General features: G+C 39.5%; 1 protein-coding gene across 7 annotated transcripts in view; it reads right to left on the bottom strand.

Annotated features, from left to right (window-relative positions):
- The window catches only part of MAPK10 (mitogen-activated protein kinase 10), a 148,721-nt gene extending 128,562 nt beyond the window's left edge, over positions 1 to 20,159 (bottom strand). For 2 of the 7 annotated variants that reach the window (XM_042049473.1, XM_042049475.1), the window contains exons 1-2: positions 19,687 to 20,067; positions 15,169 to 15,288 (exon numbers count right to left, since the gene is read on the bottom strand). Coding sequence is in view for 3 of the 7 variants with exons in the window: in XM_042049470.1 (XP_041905404.1) it covers positions 19,687 to 19,779; positions 20,082 to 20,144 (156 nt within the window). In the remaining 4 variants the exon portion in view is untranslated. The other 5 variants (XM_042049474.1, XM_042049476.1, XM_042049470.1 and 2 more) reach the window with 4 other exon arrangements.
- Positions 20,160 to 20,983: the final 824 nt, after the last annotated feature.

The raw sequence follows: 20,983 nt of genomic DNA, 5'->3' as shown, positions 1-20,983 counted from the left end.
GAAAAAAAAAAAATCTTTCTTATCATAGTTGTTCTCTCCTAAAAATGAATGGAGAGACAGCACTATTTCAATTTTTTCTTCCTTCTGTTGTAGTCGGGTACCAACAGACTCATTGCCCCTTTAATCTGTGGGTAAGTATCAATATTCATGAACACTACTTCTATTTAATAATTAATTTAAGGACAAATACTGCTTAGATATGGTAAGTACTTGAACTTCTAATATGCACCAAGGTTAAATACTTGTCAGAAATACCTCATGTTCTCACATCTCAATTACCTCTCAGGAAACAGAAAGAAAAAGATTTTTCAGTCACGTCAAAATGTTTTGCCTATAAATTTGTAGTATTGAATTCACAACAGACAGGTTTCTATATTCTATACAACAATGTATAGAATATACATACATAGAATATATAACATATACAACATATGTTATACGGCCTTTTCAACCACAGGGATGTAAGCTGTTGATCAGTGTAAATGGCATTAACTTCTCTATTTGTGAACTTTACACGTGCTACATAGGTACAGTGATGGTATCTCTGAAAAATATCAGTAAGCAGCACCAGAGTGTAATTTAAGTTAGAAGCCAACAGCAGTCTTTGGCCACACTGAAATTCCCCATCTCCCCAAGAGGTGGCTTTTAATTCCCAGGTGGCTTCATCACTGTTTATGATGGTTTGCTTCCATTTTTTTTTTTTTTTTTTTTTTTTGGTTGCTTCTGGAGGAAGGAGGGTTTTCTATTCCTAGCCTGCTGTGATATGCCTTGCATTGAGGGATCTGTAATTATTCAGTCTGCATTTCCTGCTGTGGTGCAGGTGAGGGTATATTTCTGGAAGTGGCAGCAAAGTCAGCTTTTATTCAGTCCAATTTTACTCTATTAGGTTTTTTATTCATTAAATGCGTCTTGACGATGTCCCATCCATCCATTTCCCAAAATAAAGGAAGTTTTCCCTATGCGATCATGCAACTGGCCTTAGACTGCTTTCTTTTTCTGTTTACACACATTATTGAGAGGTTACATACAATGTCTTTGCTTGGAAGATACTGGAAAAACTTCAAAGAACTGAGGGAACACATGGGGTCCTTCAAATCCAGCTTGGACTGGGCATTTTGTCAAGGGATAGACCAAAGTCCTATAACCAAGCCACGATTCAGAGTCTTCCTGTTTGAACGAGTGAGCTGTGAAAGAACAGATTGACCACGATGCTTTGCTCAGAGGATGCTCATGGATTGCTTTTGAGGTCACCCACACCAGGATGTGTTCCTTGACTCCTCATCTACACAGCAGCAGAGAGCACCAAGATCTCTAACTGTGCCCAGGGTGATGCACCACAGACCTGTCTTCTCCACCAAAATCTCAGACCCACGTTTTTTGCCTCAATGCATGTTATTTACACAGTTCTTCATCTACATTAAGCATTGTTGAGGTCATTTTTTGTTACTAAGCCTCAATACTCAAGGATCTAGCCTGATACCTGCACTTTAACACTGAGGTTCACAGAGCGGGTAAAGTATCCAGGAGGTGCCCTTTGCAGGATTTGTCACTTCAGACTAAATCACTTACCCTCGATTATGTTTACCCAACTACAAAATAGGGGCAATAATACTTATTTTTCAAAGATGATATGAGGCTTATTAATGCTTGTTTAAGTGCTTTGTTATGCTTGAATGGAAAAGGAAATTATTATTATAATTTTAAGTGAAGCTTAATTATAAAACTGTTAACATAAGCGTATTAGAAAAAATTAATTCTGAATCGCAAGCCAGCAATTGCTCACTCTTAAAACAGTATGAGATGATTTTATATGCATCTTGCTATCACTAATCCCCTCTTCTCTAAATCCTGCATTTGTTTTCCATATTACAGCTAAGAAGAGGCAACATGCAAATTAAATTTAGTGCCGAATCAATCAAGAAACAACACCTAGTAACATATTTGGTGACCTGTCATCACTGGAAGCCTCAAAAAAAATAGTCTGCATACGAAACCATTGTGTTTGCTATATACTAAAATAAGCTACACATATTATCATCTCTGGTACAAACTCTAATCTGGAAAACAGGCTAATTTACTTCTCCTGAGAGCTGGGCCTGTTCAGCCTGGAGAACAGAAGTCTGGAGCCTTCTGTACCTAAAGGGACTACAAGAAAGTTGAAGGGAGACTTTTTATGGGGTGTAGAGTTATAGAACACGAGGGGATGCCCTTAAACTGAAGAAGGTACACTTAGATTAGATATCAGGAACAAATTCTTTACTGTGAGGGTAAGTCACTGGCCCAGGTTGCCCACAGAATTTGTGGATGACCCATCCCTAGAAGTGCCAGGCTGAATGGGGCCCCTGAGCAGCCTGGTGTAGTAGGAGTTCCAGGGAGCTTGGAACTGGATGATCTTTAAGGTCCATTCCAAACCAAACCATTCTATGATTCTACAAAGATCAAGTTGCCAAGTTACCAAGATAACTTAAAATTTGCAATAAGATTCTCTCACAAATTTGCAAATCCTAGACAGCACAGTTCTTCCTTTAATCAAACAACAATATGAAATCCTTTAAGTGGCTTGCTTAGAAGACAAGTCAGGACTTATAAAAGTACATAATACTGAAGATTATAGAGTTGTTGAACTGAAAGAACTAAGAAAAATAATTTGCTTTTACCTGCCATAATATATTTGTCAAAACAAATATCACTTCAAATCATAACACCCAAATCTGCAAATATGTTCTATGAGTTTAAGCTCTGACACTTACACAATGTATACAAATAAAGGCAGAACTCCAGGGTCATTTCCAGACAATAAACAGAAAGATAATAATCTCATTCCATTTCACCCAACCCTGTCACCAACTTGTACTTCAGAGGCTCACCAGAAGAGGTAAATAAACATAAAATCTGTTTATATAAGGCACTGCTCATAAAGTTTTCAAAAAGAGGATAAGTATTTGATGCTAAAACATCAAAATGTTTTATCCAAAAGGCTAAAACAAAGTGCCTTTATAAAAGCTCCTCTAGAGCTTGGGGCTTGTGCTGCTCCCTCCCCAGAATTGCCGTGTCTGGGAAGGCAATGGTGGTTCCCATGATTACAAAAAAAATAGGCACTTCATGCTGGGTGGGGGGGTAGGTCCTGTGTGAAGCAACAATGACAAAAAACAAAACAAGACAACCAAAAAAATCCCTAACAAAACAAAAACAACCCCAAAATGTATATCCAGCAAAATCCAACACTTGAGATGAGGAAAGGCATCCAATACTGTCCAATATTAACCCGAACCAAATGTCTGTATCAACAAACAGGACTTGAGCAGAACTGAAGGAGACATTAATTCTTCACCAACGAGACTATTTAATCTAAATTAAATTTTTAAAGGTTAAAAAACAAGGCTTAAAGGAAACACAGCTCTCCAGATTTTCATCAGGAGTAAGAGAACGATCAGTAAAATCAAGTGATTTCAGTCAGCTGTGGCCATCATGTGCGGTTGGACCTTGCCCTGGAAGAAGGCAACACACAGTAGAGTGCCACCACAATTCCCTCCCCACTGCAGTACTCTTGGAGCATCACCTCACATGCCACTCCCAACAGCCCTCCCCAAGCACAAGATGAGAGAGGGGGAAATGGAAAACTAGGAGAGTAAATACATCAAAATTATTTGATAGAACAGCCTATACGATGCCTTCTAGACAAAGGGAAAATAAGAACAGTTGCAACAGTAAAGCCTCAGTAGTGACAGGCCTCTGACAGACCAGTGAGCACGAACAATGTCACAGAGCTACAGCAGACTGCTGCTGCTGAAGCAACCAGGAAAACTCACAGTTAAGGACCAGCATTTGCCTGTTTCTCTCTGTACCTGTGGCTTGTCTCCTCCCCTTGATGATATTTCAGCCACAATTTATTCAGAAAGCCACAAGGTTATCCACTGGGTTGCTGGTTCCTCCCTCCTGCATGTAGCCATGGTGTCCTTATGACAACTTCCCATCTTCCAGAGAACTTAGTTGAAGGCAAAGGTTTTGCCAATTTGGAACCACCATCAGTGACAGACACTTATATTTTCCTACTCCTAACTTTATTAACAGATTGAAGACGTAGTTTGCATGAATAATTCAAATTCTGGTAACGAATTGCACTTGTTCTCTTGGCAGATTTTTCCCACGGCATTTGCTCGTCCTACCAACCAACTTCAATGACAAGGGCTTCATGTCATATTAGCAGCAGGCTTTTTCTGCCCTCTTATGCAAACACCCTTTGCGTTGTCCTCCATGACTCTGGACTGCAGGTTCTGCAAGCATAGCACATTTGTCAACTAGACTTATTGAATGTTTAACAAACCCTCACTGACTGTGTGAAAGTCTCCTGCAAAAAAATTGCAGGATGTCACGTACAGCATCCAAACCTGGGCTCCAAGAAAAACTCTGTCAAAGTTGCTGTCCTTTGTTTTTGCCCCACACCATCTTCCCTTTCTCTTCTCCTTGTTTTTTAATCCTTCAACTACAATACATCTCAATAGCAAGCATGGTACTCTGCAAACAAACACACTTACTTACCATATGCAAGGACAAATCAATTCATTCAGTGACTTGATTTTAATCCTGAAAAGCCAGTTATGATTTACTACATATTCTATTTATTTAAAAAAACAAGACTAACAAGCCAATGCAAATATGTAATGCTGATGATGCACTTTGCTAGACAATTAAGCCATAAAATTCTATAGCACTGAAAATAGCACAAAATACCACATGCACAAAGAGGCCAAGTTCTGTATCCTGAGGAAACAGCTTTGTATTCCATAAATTTACAGCATTTTATATCTTACAAAAAAAATTACAGCAAACCACAGCATTACAGGTTTCCACCCCCAACCACCATTATGTGTGTTACATGGAAGCCATCACTAAAAGGCTGATATTTAGCATGAAAAAAATAACTGAGTATAAAGACTAAGCGCCAAAACAGGAGTGCAATACCATTTTCTGATGGTAAATTTGAGCAATTTAATGGCAGCATCTGCTCTTTTTGATAAAGAGGCAGATGTATTTTGAGCCTCGCCCTAAGTGAATGAAAATGATTACATCACTTACTAAAGAGCAGTATTTTACAGAAACTCATAATGCCAAACCTACAATGAAAATCTTATTCATTCTGATGACTTACTAGCCTAGCAGAAGCTTTGAGCCCAAATATTTCTTTTTACTATAAGAACAAAGTGATTCTCTGCATGAATTTCATGCTATCCATCTGCAGTATTACATAGTATTGGAGATGGAATACTGGCTTAAATCTCTCTTGACACCATTATTTATTTTCCTGCATAGTAATAAAAAGCAGAAAGTTTTATTAATGTACAACCACGAAATGTACCAAGAGATACTCTAATACTATTCACCATGAATATAGATTAACATTTTAGGGTTTATGGCTAGTTATATATTCATTAAAGTTACTGTAAACAATATCAGATGGAGGTGAAATAAACATGAAAAAGCTCTCCATGGGTTTAGGTATACTCATCACAAAGCTCCTCATGTGCTCATTAAGTGCAATGATGTAACAGATATAAATCCAACATAATGACACAGTTAAACATAAGTCTTCCTTTGTTTAAAACTCATTCTACCTCTATCTTGCTACATCTATCCCAGTTCTGCCTCTATCTGGCTGCTGAGCGAGTTATCTTCACATGTTTGTCCTTCAGAGCAGTGATACACAGCCCTTCCAAACTGCAGCTCATTGCTCCAACGCAGAATTCCTGGAGGACAGAAACATTCTTCTCACAGACAAACAGAAGGCATTCATAGCACTCTCTCCCTTAGATAACTCTCAGCTCCAAGTGGAAGCTCTGCACTAGAACATAAGGATCGAAAATAACATAAATTTGAAGTGTCAAAAGCAAGTGCCTCACACATGAAAAAAAAATCAGTAAGATAAAACCTGCAGAACAAAGGTACACTGCTTTTTTGCTGTCTGATCTCCTTCTTACCATCCAGAGACAAGGTGCCCAGTGAAATAGCTCAAAGAGCCACTGGTCTGGGTTTACTGATTGAATAACGGAGCATCCCAGGCAAGGAAATCTATTTCATTTCCAGCCTGGCTATTAAACAGCCTCATCACAACCAAGCTCTTCCAGGTAGAGACTTGCTTGTCTGAACTTGCTCTGTATCTTTTGGCTGAGTTTTCCTCTCAGATTTTAATTTTTATGGTATTGTTTTGAAGATCATTTAACCTTCTTTCAAGTTTTTAATATCACATTTACTAATCACCTTGAGCTGTACTAGACACAAAACAAGTCTGCAGATATAACCCAAAATCATGCTGTTGCTCTTCTGAGCATTTCACACAGTATTACTTCGAGTATCTGTTTTTGGAAACATCCACCAAACCTTTTCAAGATAGTTTCTAACACAGAGACAGCAAAAGATGAAACTACAAAGCAATTCATTTGAAGAAGACCCGACACTGAGAAGAAACAGGTGGTGGAGGCAGAGGAGGTACAACAGTTTTGTCAGTAAGGTGCAGAAATAACTCAATTCTGGAATATGTTTTTAATACAAGCAGGTTCTAAGGGAAAATACTGGTAATCCTGATGGCTGAAATAAAAAGAGCAAGCTTCCTTCTCTACATCCCTCCAAAAGTTCTGAATGGAATCCAAACCAGAGTTCTGCTGACCTCTGCAGAAAGATCCTGCATGCAGAGAACTGTGTTAGTTGTGAAAATGACATGTATTTTAACACAGTGCTTAAACTGCAAAGTTAAAAAAGAAGCAGTGTTTATCTAGAGCAGCAAGAAATGGAGTAGGTGGTAGAACAGAAGTAGCTCACATCACAAGATCAGGATCAGTTTCAATTGGGCTTTGTAAGCCAGAAGGATGGGTAGGAAAAACCTGAGGCTTGATGACCCCAAAGTCTGTATGAGGCATCACTGGGGAAGGGAAGAGGCGAGCAATGCTAGGTCAGGCTGCTGGATGAACACAGCTTCTGTGAAATAGCATTAGGCCACTGCAGGGCTATTGGTTTATCTACTGACCCAAGCTTTTATTTTCTTTCTTTTTGATTGGAACTGACCTTTTAAAGGTCATCTAGTCCAACCCCCTGCAATGAGCAAGGACATCTTCAACCAGGTTGCTCAGACCCTCATCCACATCAATCCTAAATGTTTCCAGGATAGGGCATCTATCACCTCTAGGCCACCTGTTTCAGTATCTCACAACTCTCATAAAAAAACCAGAACAAACTTCTTCTTTATATCTGCTCTAAATTGACCCTCCTTCAGCTTAAAACCCCTTGTCCTGTTGCTACAGCCCCTACTATTAAGCAACCCCACCTTTCTTAGAAGTTCCTTTTAAGTAAGGGCTCTTCCCTTGGAGCCTTCCTTTGTCCAGGCTGAAGCACCAGTAACTCAGCCTTTCCTCACAGGAGAAGGGCTGCCTCCCTCTGACCATCTTTTTGGCCCTTCTCTGGGCCTACTCCAACAGGTCCATGTCTGTCATGTACAGAGGACTCCAGGTGTGGTCTCATCAGGGAGGAGTAGGCTTGCTAATCAAACTGATGTCTGCTTGCAGATGATTAAAATTAGCTCACTGAACAAAGTTTCTTTGCAATATTTCCAGGTGTGAGGTTCAGAGGTGAAATTCATTTTAGTAATCGCCATTACATTGGATTTTGTTGCTGGCAGTCAAATCCTGACAGAAGATTTAGAATATAGTAAATGTGGCTCTCTCTTTTACTTAAAACCCAATAACAATCATTGTAAGGTATAATGGGCTACTGTTTGATTTGTGTGCTCTAGGGTCTCCAGGGAGTAATTTTATGCATAATATTTTTTGTTGTTTTAAAAACTTCCCCAATTGCCTTCATCCTGTTAGTTAAAGAAGCATCTGCCTTCACGCTGTTCCCTTGACCCCACCAAGACGTGCTTGGTTCTACATCTTTTTGATTTTCAGAGAAAACCTTAACAACGAGATGCAAAGGTGGCCTGCAAGCCCGCAAAATCAAAATAAACCAGTTCAAAGTCTGAAGATTTCACTGAAGGCTTTTGAATACTTCAGTTCTGACAATACTACTTCCCATGTCACAGTTTGAGCTCCATGCTCTGTTGACAGCCACACACATAACCTCAACTAACAATTGCCACATCTGCCCAAAAAAGCCAAAACCAAGCAGAAATCCTTGTCTTTATTTTTTCAAAATTCCCAAAAGAAAAGCACAGAATTGCACTATAGGTTTGTAGATTGAGGACTCTATGTATCACCTTCAAAACACTTTATGAAAGGGTTTATAGATCATTGCTGTTTGTACAACCACGTGGGTACTTTTTGACAGTGTTGTGTCATGGAAGACATCCATCATACTCTTTTCACACAGCTTGGCAGATAAAAAAAATTAATTTTAAGTACAACAGCAAATCAAGCATTCATAATGCCACAAAAACATTTATATACATGCTGATGACTAAAATCTAACATAAAATTAGTGCAGGAATTTAAGTGGTATTATGATTCACAATTAAGCTATGCAGATCTTTTTCAGGAACATCTCTCAAAGAGAAGTTTTCGTTTCAAGAAAACCAGCATTAAAATGTAATTTTAATTTTGTTGTAAATTTAATTTTGACTTGCCCGTCAAGTTCCTGTTTAAAGAGTTGGAGTCAATTTTTAAACACTATCTCTGCATTTTCGGTGGGGAATCACATATAAAGTACTTGAACTAGGCATGAAGCAGTGAAGTTAAAAACTATGAAAACAGACAAAAAACTTACGTTCTGAGAAAAAACTGCTTTGAGAATACCGAACAGGAACATTTGGATACCATTTTAGGTCATTATTTCACCTGGTTCTGATGTGCAACCAAGACAAACCATCCTGTCCACTCCGTGAAGAGCAGGGTAATTAATTCCACCCTGCCTTCTCTTGTGTGCTCTATTTCAATCCTAACAGCCTATAAATCAAGAAAATCCTCCCATTCATCTCTGCTTTCATGCAGTGTTGGCAGGCCAAACTGGAGAGCACTGACACCTGCTCCAAGGAAAGTAGCCGCACTAGCTGGATACCTAATTGGAACTAGACTTTTAAACAAAGGCTGTAAGGAAGCACATCAGAAACTCTCTGTAATCCCAGTGAAAGAAGGCCCTGCCTTCCAAGGTCCGTTCAACCCAAACCATTGTATCACTCTACCTGCTGCACTGGTCTAGATAAACCAGCTCAGGATAGTAACCATGCTAACACAAGGCTACACGCTCCATAAATTACTCCAGAGCCAGCTGGATAAATATTACCTTTAGCCAAGACTCCGTATCTGCTAGGAACAGAACATTTTATCACAGTACTATTATACATTTATAGTATTTTCAAAACCGCTGCATTTTTAGAGTGGGTTCACACAAGAAATGTTTTTTGTTTCCCAGAGTGGGAGTAATATCTACACCCAACAACACTTTTTAAAACAAATAAAATCCCAGCATTTTCAATGCAACCAGAACTTGATCATCAGACTGAACATCTAGAAAAGAGCTCATAAAACACATGCTGGGCAAAAAATGGTGAATTAGGAAATATAACTTTTAAGACAAAGAAACAATTTCTATCCCCCAAAAGTAGTCAGACTTCCAGAGTATGGGAGGACACAACAAGAGAAACATTGGTGATTACTTATCTTGTTCTTACTTTTCTTCTCCAAATATTTAGCTAATGGCCACTGAGGACAGAAGCCTTTTCTAGATGGATTTTTCCTGTGAGACTAATGGCTGCTCTTATATTCTTACTCTTCTTTAAAGTGATTAAAAACTGTAAGCCTCAGCAACTCTGATTTTTATAAAACTAATCCAGAGCTATTCAACATCCAACAGCTCAAGAATGCCTACTTAATAATTACATCTCCTCAAACTCTTCACTGGTGAATTGCTCTTATTAATTCTGCCAGGAATTTGAACATATTAAGAATGCACAAATACTGCACCAGGCCTGCAGCGCTCCCTCTCTTCTTGCCAACCTTCAGTCTGCATCCAATGCAGGAAGGATACCAAGTGCTCTACCTGAAGGTGTGGATGTACAATGAGTTTGAATGACCTCTGGATAACCTCACTCTTCTGGACAGTCCACCACTGTGCATTTTTGCCTTTGTGCTTTCACTTGCCTGCCACTCTCCATCCCAACACACAATAGTGGGGAGAGAAGGAACACGACATTAATGTCATACTCGCTGCGTTGCTCTGATAACCCTGTACACATTTTCAGCTTCTTTCACTCCCTTTTATAGCTGGGAAATGACTGCCCAAGAGCTTAAAGCTGCTAACCTAATGCCTGTACAGCAGTTGGCACACTGCAGCCTTGAGCCAACTCCACCTAAATCCTCATGCGGGGAGCAGGAATGCAGCAGCTGATGCTGCCAGCACTGGGGGTGCTCCTCTCTACAAGAGCAACACTCCTCACCCACAGTGCTCCCCGTTCTTTCCAATACACACCACAGCAGAGGAAAAGCTGGCAGTACTACATGGTATACCCAGGTTTCTGCTCCTGTTGACAAATTGTGAGAAAGAAAGGCACTTTTGATAAGGACAGGCCACAAAGAAATAGGCACAGAGACACACCACACTGACAAGCCTTGAAGAGGAAGCAGGCAAAACCTTTTGCCCTGTGGTCACAAAATACTTCCCACCACTTTATATAATATGGGTTTGCATGCCATGCCCATTAGCAGAGCTGAATTTACTGCTGTCTTGGTCTCTTTTCCACCTTTCCGCTGGCACCATTCCGGGTGCTTTTTGTTATTGATTTGGCATTTCCATTTATTTTTCTGCAGGCTATTCAAATTATTTTAATACAGCCCATAAGAATCACACTGGAAAACTACTCAAAGGCTCAGAAGATATTTGTCTGACATTCTACTCCCATATTCCACAGCAATAGTCCTGGATATTCTCCGTAAGGTTGGAAGAGGAGACTGCCAAATACTGAACTGGCCTGACAGGTGGTTCACAGCTATTTTTTCCACCAGGAACTCAAAAAATACAGAAGACACAAATATTTCATGGGATATATTCACAGGTCATGCCTGACACAGGAAAGCATTAAGCTCATAAATTAAGCTCACTCCTTTTCAGTGAGTGCAGACTGGCATGCGGCAGAATAAAAGCATTTGGTCCAGCAGTATTCCAAAGCAAAACTAAACAACTGCAGACACCAGGAACTTGAATTTTTTAGATAAATTTTATTTTCATTTTTTAAATGCAAATAGCTTGACTTTTGCTGGGCCTGTTCAAGCTACTGGGGGAATACAGATATAGATACAGCACAAGGTATGTCTGTGTCTTAGAAAGACACCAAATCTTCACTTTCCAAATAAATAAAAAATATTTTTCTAAGACTATCTGTCCCAAAAGCCTAAGACCTGTGTTACATGATGTCAAAAATCCAGTATACCATTCAGGAATAATCTTGGTGGGAGGGCTGTGCATTTTTGAACCCTCACTCTTTCATATACTCAAACTTCATTTTTTTCAGTAATATAAACAAAAAGCCTGCATTTTATTAAAAGAAAGCTCGTAGTTTCTCACATGTATGTGATACTTAGCCCAGAGCATTAAAAAAGCCCAAATACTGCAAGAGTTGACAATGCTAAACTTCAATACAATTTAATTAAAATACCAATCTTAGGGGCTGTAGGAATAGCTAAAGATAAAACAAGGATGGAGGGAGAAGGGATATGAATCAGAATAGAAGTAATAGCATTAATCCACATAATGTTATCTGAGTTTAAAGGGGTGTGAAAACACTCTGCAAAACAATATCCTGAGCAGACAAAAAAGAAAATCCATATAAAGGAAAAAAAGATCATCAACAAAAAAAAAGAAGCAAAGGCAAGAAAATTCCCTTTATGGGCATTTCCAGTGAAGTTTATTGAAATAAAAGGCCATGAAGTGGTTCCATTACAAAGTCTGTAAATCAAAGTGAAGATCTCGGCACTTTCTGGAAAAAGTCCAACCCCCTTGAAAAATAGAGAAGGTGAGCAGCTGAAGTGTTGAGTATTAGAGGTCACTTCTGGAAAACCTTTGTTTGCATGTAGCTGATCACGTGACAAATAGCTTTTGGAAATAGACTCAGGCAACAGTCCTCCAAGGGGAAATATGTTGCACATTACATCACCATCATCAGTAACAGGTAATAAATTTTTACATTTATCATATGCAGCAAATTTAATATGAACAGGGTTTTTCTATTAGGCAGAAGAGCAGAACACAAGTTGCACAGAGAAAATTGTGCTCTGAGTTCCTTTGATTTCTCTTTGTGCACTTAGCACTTACACAATGATGAACATAAGAGAAACCAACACGATGTTCCAAAAAAAAAGTGACTGTAGTAGCAAGATACCAAGCCAAGACAGTACAAAATAGAAAGATCCTCAAATGTTTTTTTCAAGCACTTAAAAAACCCCCAAAATTCCTTTATCCCAGGTACTTTGCTTCTCTGCATAGATGTATCAAAGCCTCCCTCTTACATGACTTCTAATAAAATTATTAGCTCAGCTTTTCAAAATACCCATCGCCCACAGCACTAACCTTACTTTTTTGTTAAGCAAAATATCCCAGGTTTTTTCCTTACTTGTTCTTTTCTGTGATGAATATTGACAGGTACTTTCGTTCTCCAAATGCTATTTTTCCTGACCATTTTTTAATGTTTTTGGACAGCTAATCCAGCAACTTTGCTAATTATATGCTAATTTTTAGATGTGGTTTCTGACTTCACATACAAGTTCTACAGTTACAAAGCTTGTGTTTTCATCCTCAGAAATTGCTGAATGCAAAATAAAGCTATATGATCGAAGTGTCTGCCTTAACAAGCACTATTAACTGGAGAGAGCTCAAGCCCCAAATTTCAAACTGCATTTGCTACACACGTTTACAGGACTGCATGCCTAGTTCCTACACATACAAAGCTTTAAATACATGCTAAAGGGTTGTATTATATGCCTGAACAGACCTACAAGATGTTTTTTGTGGAGCTGTTACCTCAGAACAAGACCTTAAAGTCCTTAATTTCTGTTAAACATATTTAGCTAATTTTTCTTATTAATGTTATGTCAGCTGGGAGCAAACTTCTCAAGTAACTCTCTCCCTGTGACATATCTGAGTTCTTTTGACACATTTCATATGGTGTTTCTGAAACCCTGGTGTTTGCACTGATTTCCTACCCTAAAATCTAAATTGGGAAGAACAAAGCTAGAGGAGATGACTTAGATGTGCCCTGAACTCTGGAAGGACCCTGAACAGAGCCATTGGTGCATGCTTGAACACCACACAGCAATATCAATAACTGCAACACGATAATAAAGACGTCTTGGTGACCTGAGGGACAAATGATCAAGTTCCAGTGCTTGTACTCAGCAGTACCACTGTGTTCCAAAATTAGCACTACATACACTACTACATGCAAAATCACCAAGAGTGGGGATTATCATCAGCCGGCTTCTCAAGAACGATTTTTCTACTTATACAGCAATTTTAATAATGTTAATGGTGAGAGGAACTGGGCTGCCATGACTATCAGCTAATTACATTAACATGTACTAAACACCATAAAAATCTCATGCAATGTCTGTTTAGCAACTGTTCATCATGGACATGTTAACAAAATCCTTTATTCGCACCACTCCATCAACTACCATAAATCATATATACTTTGCTGTTGCCAGCCTCTTCCATTATCTACAACTAGCAGGTTATCCGTGTGCTCCTCAGCACAGAAACTAAAGTAAAATAATACTAATTAAAAAAAAAAAAATTCATATGGTTTCAGGCTTCATTATAAATTCAAAAGTCACCCAGACCCGTTCATACACAAAAGGCTCAGTGTCACAGTTTCTAAAGCCTACACATGAAGCCAAGATGAAGGCTGTCTTGCTAACTAGAATTACATTAGGACAATAGGCCTTAAAAGCCATAAGAAGTTAAAAATATTGTAGTAATAAAGAGAGGTTATTAAGTTCTACATAAATGTTTTGCTTCCACTGGATGTCCACAAGTCAAGGATGTAAGCATCCAGACTGTGACTCCTCATGCCACAAATCACTGTCCATGTCCAGTGTATGTCTTCTCCCCTCGGGAAACCCTTTAGATTCCAACACAAATTCTCTCAGTGGATAAGTAGGCCCTGCTTTCTGCTACTCATCTCACTTCAAAGCAGTCAAACTGCTTTGCAAAGATTTAACTGACACCTGTTTAATTTTTTCAGCAGCTTCACCAAGGATGAAAGTGCCACCAGAGCATTCATCTAATCATCCTTAACATTACCTACACACCACTTCTGCTCACTGGTGAGTGCCTACTACATGTTTCCATCCCCCATCTACAAGTAAGAGTACTATCTCCTTACAGGAACATTTCAGTGACTTGGAGCTACACTTTATTGGTGTAACAGTTATAAGTTTTGATACCAATTCTATTGAGATTACATGAGAAATCTGAAAACAATTCCCCATTTCCCAAAGGTACACCAAAATCATCCTAAAGAAATTATCAGAATCAAAATGATTTCTGATGGAAGAAATATGCATTGAAATCATTAGCAGACTTAAGATGGTTAAAACTACAGTATTTTTTAAAAGACTATTTGCTTTTCATCACTATTCTCACTATTTTACTGTCCAAGGATAAAGAGACACATCAAGAAAATCTATGAGGACTCCCCACAGTCATCTTCAGTCATCTCAAAGAGAAACAAAGCAACCTTTCCCCCATACCAAATCAAAGAGATGGAAAACATTAGTTACAAAAATTGGTCCAAAATTGTGGATTTTCCAGTAGTGAAACAGATTTTGCCATTTTAAATCGTGCTCAGAACCCTGCATGTGTAGGATCTTTTTTAAAATTGTTTTGCTATATTAACACTTCCTCTGAAACAACATTCCAAATATGCTCCATCTGATAACTGTGCAACGCAGGAATTATACTCTTGGAAAACTCATTATAAAATGACAGCATTATGTTAATGTGTACTAAAAATTACTACAAGTTGTAACATTAATGTTCCCTGCCTCCCCCCTCCAAAACAAGAAAAACAAAAAACAAAACAAAACAAAAGTAAAAAAAAAATCAGCATGCACTTGGGCATTTAGCATCTTTTGGCATTTGGCTTTTTTTTTGCCAAGAAGTATGATTTAATAAAATAATATATTGTTGACTCACCACAGCATGTGCTATGTTTCATCTATAGGAAATAGTTCAAAGGCATCAACTTCATGCATGGGTTGCCATAGCTGATATTTGAGTCTGGCCTGCTGTTGGTACAGGTTCCTAATACTAGCCCTAAGCACAAAAAAAGAGAAAGAAATATTTGGGGTTTATTTTTCAAGTCTGATTGACACAGAAAATTTCAGAAAACTAAACTAACCTGGAATATCAATAGCTGCACGTTATATAACAAAGACTTTAGATTTTCCTCTGATAATACCATAATGCATCCAGTTCAGGCAGTATCTGTACCATAAATTTCCTTTCTTCCATGCAAAGAAGAAAGGCTAGAGACAGAAAATAATGCAGTATGAAGTGCTGTTTAAATGGGAGGAATGTGTCACAGTTATTCCCCCACCAGCAAAAAAAAGGAAAAAAAAAAAATCAAGGCCTTAGTGCTCAAGAGCACACGGTCAAGACTGTTCAAATTGAAACAGATGGCACTAAAAAAAAAAAATCATAACTGTTCTAAAATAATTATTTTTGTTTCTATACTATTTATCTTTCTCAGGCCAGATCTTGAAATTTTTCTTTGAAACAAGGAAGAACAGAAACTTTACTTATAACCAGTTGAGATATGTACATAGCCACCTGTCACCAATACCTGGGGATGGAAATTAAACTTGACTTGTGACATGATTAACATCTTTAAAAACTGTGATATGGATACATATAGGCATCAGGAAAGGCCTGTGAATTACTGCTGTTTATCAAATTGGCACCCTCTCAAAAACAAACAGCAAAGCATGTGACAAAAGAAGTTCAACTAACAAAGCCCATGCAGTCAAGAAACTTACAGACAACCTCAAGAATTGGAGGAAAAAGCAAATGCTGTGGTATTAAGATAGTGAATAAGAGAAGGAACAGTCAAACATGGTGTTCTGGTATCTAAGCACTGAACAAAATTAAGCAATTACTATTAAGTGTAAAGTTTGAACAACATTTTCTTACCCCTGTATCCTAACATGCTTTCAAGTATGTCAGAACTAAAATTTTGTACTAAGCACAGAAAATGAAAAAATCCTCACGAGAAAACAACTACTTAACAAATAAGGGCCCAGCTCAGGCTCCTGAAATCCCACCCTCAAATTACAGTTCCTATTTGCGGCGTTATTGACCTCTTAGTGTAGAATCCTGGTGAAGCAGCTATTGACTTGACTGGAAGGCTCTTCTGGACTTCCAACTTTTACTGATTATTACAATGTAAAAAGCTCACAGAAGTCTTGAGAGATTCTAACACACCCCAAGATTTGTGTTAGATCGGGTCATAACACACCCCAAATTTCCCATGTTACTGCTGTGATGTGAGCAAGGGGCTACACTCACAGGGTCATCAACATCATTTTGTTCTTAGACAGGAGAAAAACCCAGAACCTGCCTAAAAATATAACAGTTGCATTTCCTTTTTCTTGCTGTAACAAGACACTGTGCCATGCTCCAGGCATAGTCACGAAGATCCTAGCATACACAAAAGCTCATGAATTCACATCTTCTGTGGAAATGAAACTGAGAACATACCACCACCACTAGGGAGTTCATACACCTAAACTTCTACCAAAAGTCTCACTGTATAGAAAACAAATAAGACTGGAAAGTATTGGAACTTGAACTTCCTGTCCTTCTCTTCTAACAACTAGCCAAGACTGATCCTAGAGCTGGCTAACAAAGCTACAGCTATCAGGCTAAAACACAGTAGAGCAGCTCAAGGACAGCTGTGTAGCTTTCATAAACAGTGGACAGGGGACCAGGAAATTCCATCCCATCCCCTGTATGGCTTTTGATCTCTACTTTAATCACTGGTGGCCCTTTTATGAAGGTTCATTTTCCTTGCAAGTAGCCTTCAAAACAGTAAGTGTGCAAGAATCATGGAAAAGGGTAGCAGAATAAGAGCACTGAAAGCCAGAACTTGTATCTATCTATTCAGTATTGTAGTCCAGTGAAGACTCTCTCCTTTACTCCTGATGACATAACAGAGCAGAAACTGTGGTGATTCTGCAATCACTAGGCTTTCCGGACATCATTTCTAGTAGTGTTATTATAAGGTCAAAATGTAGTCAGTGGAAAGGGAGGGGCTATGGGTATAAAATTCTTGCCATAAAACAAACAAAAATTTACTTTGATTTGAAAATTTATCAACAAGGTGGTGATATTTTCTGCAGTTTGGAATTGTCCCAGGAACTGAGTAGTATCTGCTGAACAACAGTTCAAGAGATTGCCAATTTTAAAGCTGGAGACCTTTCCCTAAATGCAGCTTTTCTCTCTTCCAAGGCTTAAGAAAATTATGATGTTGCCTGCAAAAGCAGTGGTAAAACCATCCTCCTTTGGGCCTGCTTTAGCCCTTCCTTAAATTGGATGAGTTTTGCAATGAACTGAAAAAACTAGAAGCAAACTTTATGACCTTCTCTAATACCATGGCAGTGAAATTTTGATAACTCTCTCTTTGCTTTCACAAGCCAGATCTGGTACTGTAACACTGTTTGAAGGTATATTGATCCAGTACTGTTAAATCGCTAAAAAACAGCTGCAAACATGCCAGCCACTGACAGTAGGGAAAAAAAATCCAAACCTACAAGAAAACACTCATCCCTGTAGTCTGCTTATAGAACTGTGTCTGTGCACTGAAGGGGCTTTTTAACAATGAGAAGGACATTTTCCAAGCAGGGAGACAGGCAGCTGAAGGTAACTTATTTTTCATGGTAAGTGATTTCTGTCCTTATCCTATTTATGAACACCCTTGTAATCCCAATACTCCTCAACAAAACCATAATTACAGCAGGACCCTGACAAATTATGCATATTCTGAAACAGCAGGAGAGAGCTGTGAGCAAGAGTGCAGTTTATCAAGAGTCAGGAAAAAAGAATATTGTTTAATGACTGAGGTCAAATCACCTTTGTCATTCACATCTGCATCCCTGTAAGACAAAGTCATTAGCTGAGCCAACTGAAAAGGTATTTCTATGCCACCATTCCTAGCAGGAAGAGAGCACACAGCCAGAGGACCACAGAAGCAAATACTGCTCCAGTGCTCCTGACCAGTGATTACACAGCAAAGTACCAAAAGAAGGTTAAAATAGCAGAGGGTTGGTGCACCCCATTTTCCCCAAGGCATGGGGACCGAAGACAGGTTACACGTGAGCAAAGACAAACAGCCCCGTGCAGTACCTACACCAGCCTGCTCTATCTTACCCCTTCTCTTTTTCTGAAGCTGGGCTTGCAGGACAACCTCTGTGTCCTTCACCAAGCTCATTTCAGACTCCTCTGATCACTTACAATATACTCATTTGTGTTTTCCTCCTAATGCATTTCTACTCCACGGCATAATTTCCCTCAAAACTTGTATTTTCACATAGTATTGGTTTGTCCCTATAGAAGTCTCTGGCAAAACTTACAGTGAACATATCAGAGGAGGGGAAGATTGCACTGAGGATATAAGGAAGCTATGCAGCAAAAAGAACCCATGTAAACAAGCTTACAATCCCCCAGCACACGGATGGTGTGAAACATGCCCATCGTGGTTCAGTGGGAGCACTGCCTGCTTATTAAACAATGCTGTAACACTTAATTATCCAAGGCAAATTTCTATCATTTCTAATAATGTCCCTCTGCTGTAAAAAACAAACCCAACATCTCTTCCTATTAGCAGTAGCTGGCAGTAGCTTTTTCGGCCAGAGGATTTCCCTGCAAAGCAACATTGATTTCACTGCAGCATCTACAGATAGTTAATTCTCTTTTGCAAAATAACTGGCCTGTAGCTTGCTGTAAACGCTTCTGAAAGCTCTTGTGATTCTGTAAAACCCAGTGGGCTGAGTTGTTCACTTGCATCCAAGTAATGTGGAAGAGTGATGATTAAAGGCCACTTTCTTAAAAACAACCCCCACCCCCACATCCGACAAGGTTTGTCAAACACTTCCACACACACACACTTTTTTTTTGGCATTCAACCACTCTGCAAAAGGCCAAGACTTCTGTCCCCTGAATGTTCCAGTTCCTTGTCCTTTCTTTATTTTTCCACACTCAAATTGTATATGGCTGTGTATGGACCATATAACCCCCAAAATACCCTCATTTTTCTACTGAGCTGCAAGCCAAGACACCTCCTTCCCCCCAAAGCCCCCAGGCAGCGTTAGAGGTGATGAGGCTGAGTAAAACCCCACTGTTTACATGAGCCAGCTGGTAAAGCACTGCCACACTCCCGTCCACGGTGTGCCCCTGCCCTGCTCTCACGGCCACCGGTCACCTACAGCACCCAAACACTAAAGCTCATACACACCCGAACACAGGAAAATGTTGCTTCTCTCGCCACAAAATGGACAGGTGCAGCCTTCTTGCTTCTCTTAGCATTTATTTCATTAATCTGTCCCTCTCTCTCCCTCTCCCCTGCTTTATTTTTTTTTTTCCTCAAAGAGCAATCAATATTAGTCACCCCACCCTGCGAAAGCAGTTAGTCAAAGAATATTAGCATCAACCACCTACCATTCCTTGCTTGCGAGCTATTCTCCTCGTCCAGAAACCTTTTCCCCAAACTGCGACTTTAGGTGGTATTTTTAAATCACATTCCAAACAGTGCTGAGGAAAAAAAAAAAAAAAAGGGCTATTTATAATAATAGGAAAAAAAAAAAAAAGATAAGAGAAAAAAAAAAAGAAAAATGATGGGCAGTTGCTCTCAAGGTAAATCACCGTTTTCCTTTCAAGAACTGAATAAAAGCCTGGGGGAGAGGGTAGAAGAGAACAGAAAAAGAGGAGGCAAAATGTCTGATAATAATGAAATAAAAGGGGAGGGGGGGGAGAGTGGCTTGCTGAATCACGCTCTTTCACTGCCTGGAAACCATTGTGCAGCGTGATGCTGGCTGTACCATTGTGGAACCTACCAGAGGAGACAGGCAGAGAGCTTGGCGAATGGGGCTGCTATGGCAACTGAAAGGAGCACACATGACGTCAAAGCACACAGAGGTCTCGCAGGGGGAGGGAGAGAAAAATCTAATCTGCAGCCACAGCTACGGTATCTCCTGGAGAATCAGGGGATAGAGCAGCCTGCAAAGGGAAGCTGAGCAGCCTCCTGTAGCACTTACCAGCAGCAGCAGCAGCTCCAGCTCCTCAGACATCTGCAGTACAGAGAGAAGGTGGTAGCAGCAGTGTGGATCTGCTCTTTTGTTTACATTAGCTGCTATACAAAGGCATAAATGCCCATCACCCTAAGAAAACATACACATCTTTAAAATTCAATCAAGTTGCATGCTTGGGAGAGGGATTTAAAGAAATAATAAAATTACAACACATCTCATCCACGGCTACTGAACACAGCTACTGCTTGAATGAACAAGCAATGCAACTCTTGGAGGTCCTCAGAAGCCCAAGGACCTGCTAAAGATCTCCCCACTAGCAGTATGTTGTGCCCCACTTCCAAAAAGTACCACTGCACAGAGGAACTATTGTATTTTTTGCTCACAGAACCAAGCAGAGTTGGTGATGACTTCTGATGTCCTCGAGCTGACAAGTTAAGCAGATAACATTTCTTCTGCACATATCAAACTGCAGGATGTCTCCTCTCTTCTGACATTAAACAGCAAAGAAAGCACACTGGAAGGCTACTCCACTTCCATGAGATTTAGGCTTGGATAAGAGCTAGTCAGAAATATTATCACAGAATGGTTTGGGTTGGGAGCAACCTTGAAGATCATCTAGTTCCAATATACCCAGGCAGGCATGTCATTCATTAGACCAGGTTGCTCAGAGCCCTATCCAACCTGGCCTTGCACATAGCCAAGGATGG

The sequence above is a fragment of the Corvus kubaryi genome, unplaced genomic scaffold (assembly GCF_017639235.1).
Source record: "Corvus kubaryi isolate FWS band 111438036 unplaced genomic scaffold, C.kubaryi_AGA036_p1.0 71, whole genome shotgun sequence".
Lineage (NCBI taxonomy): Eukaryota > Metazoa > Chordata > Aves > Passeriformes > Corvidae > Corvus > Corvus kubaryi.
The sequence above is the reverse complement of the archived record's forward strand: the minus strand, read 5'-3'. Positions and strand labels throughout refer to the sequence as shown.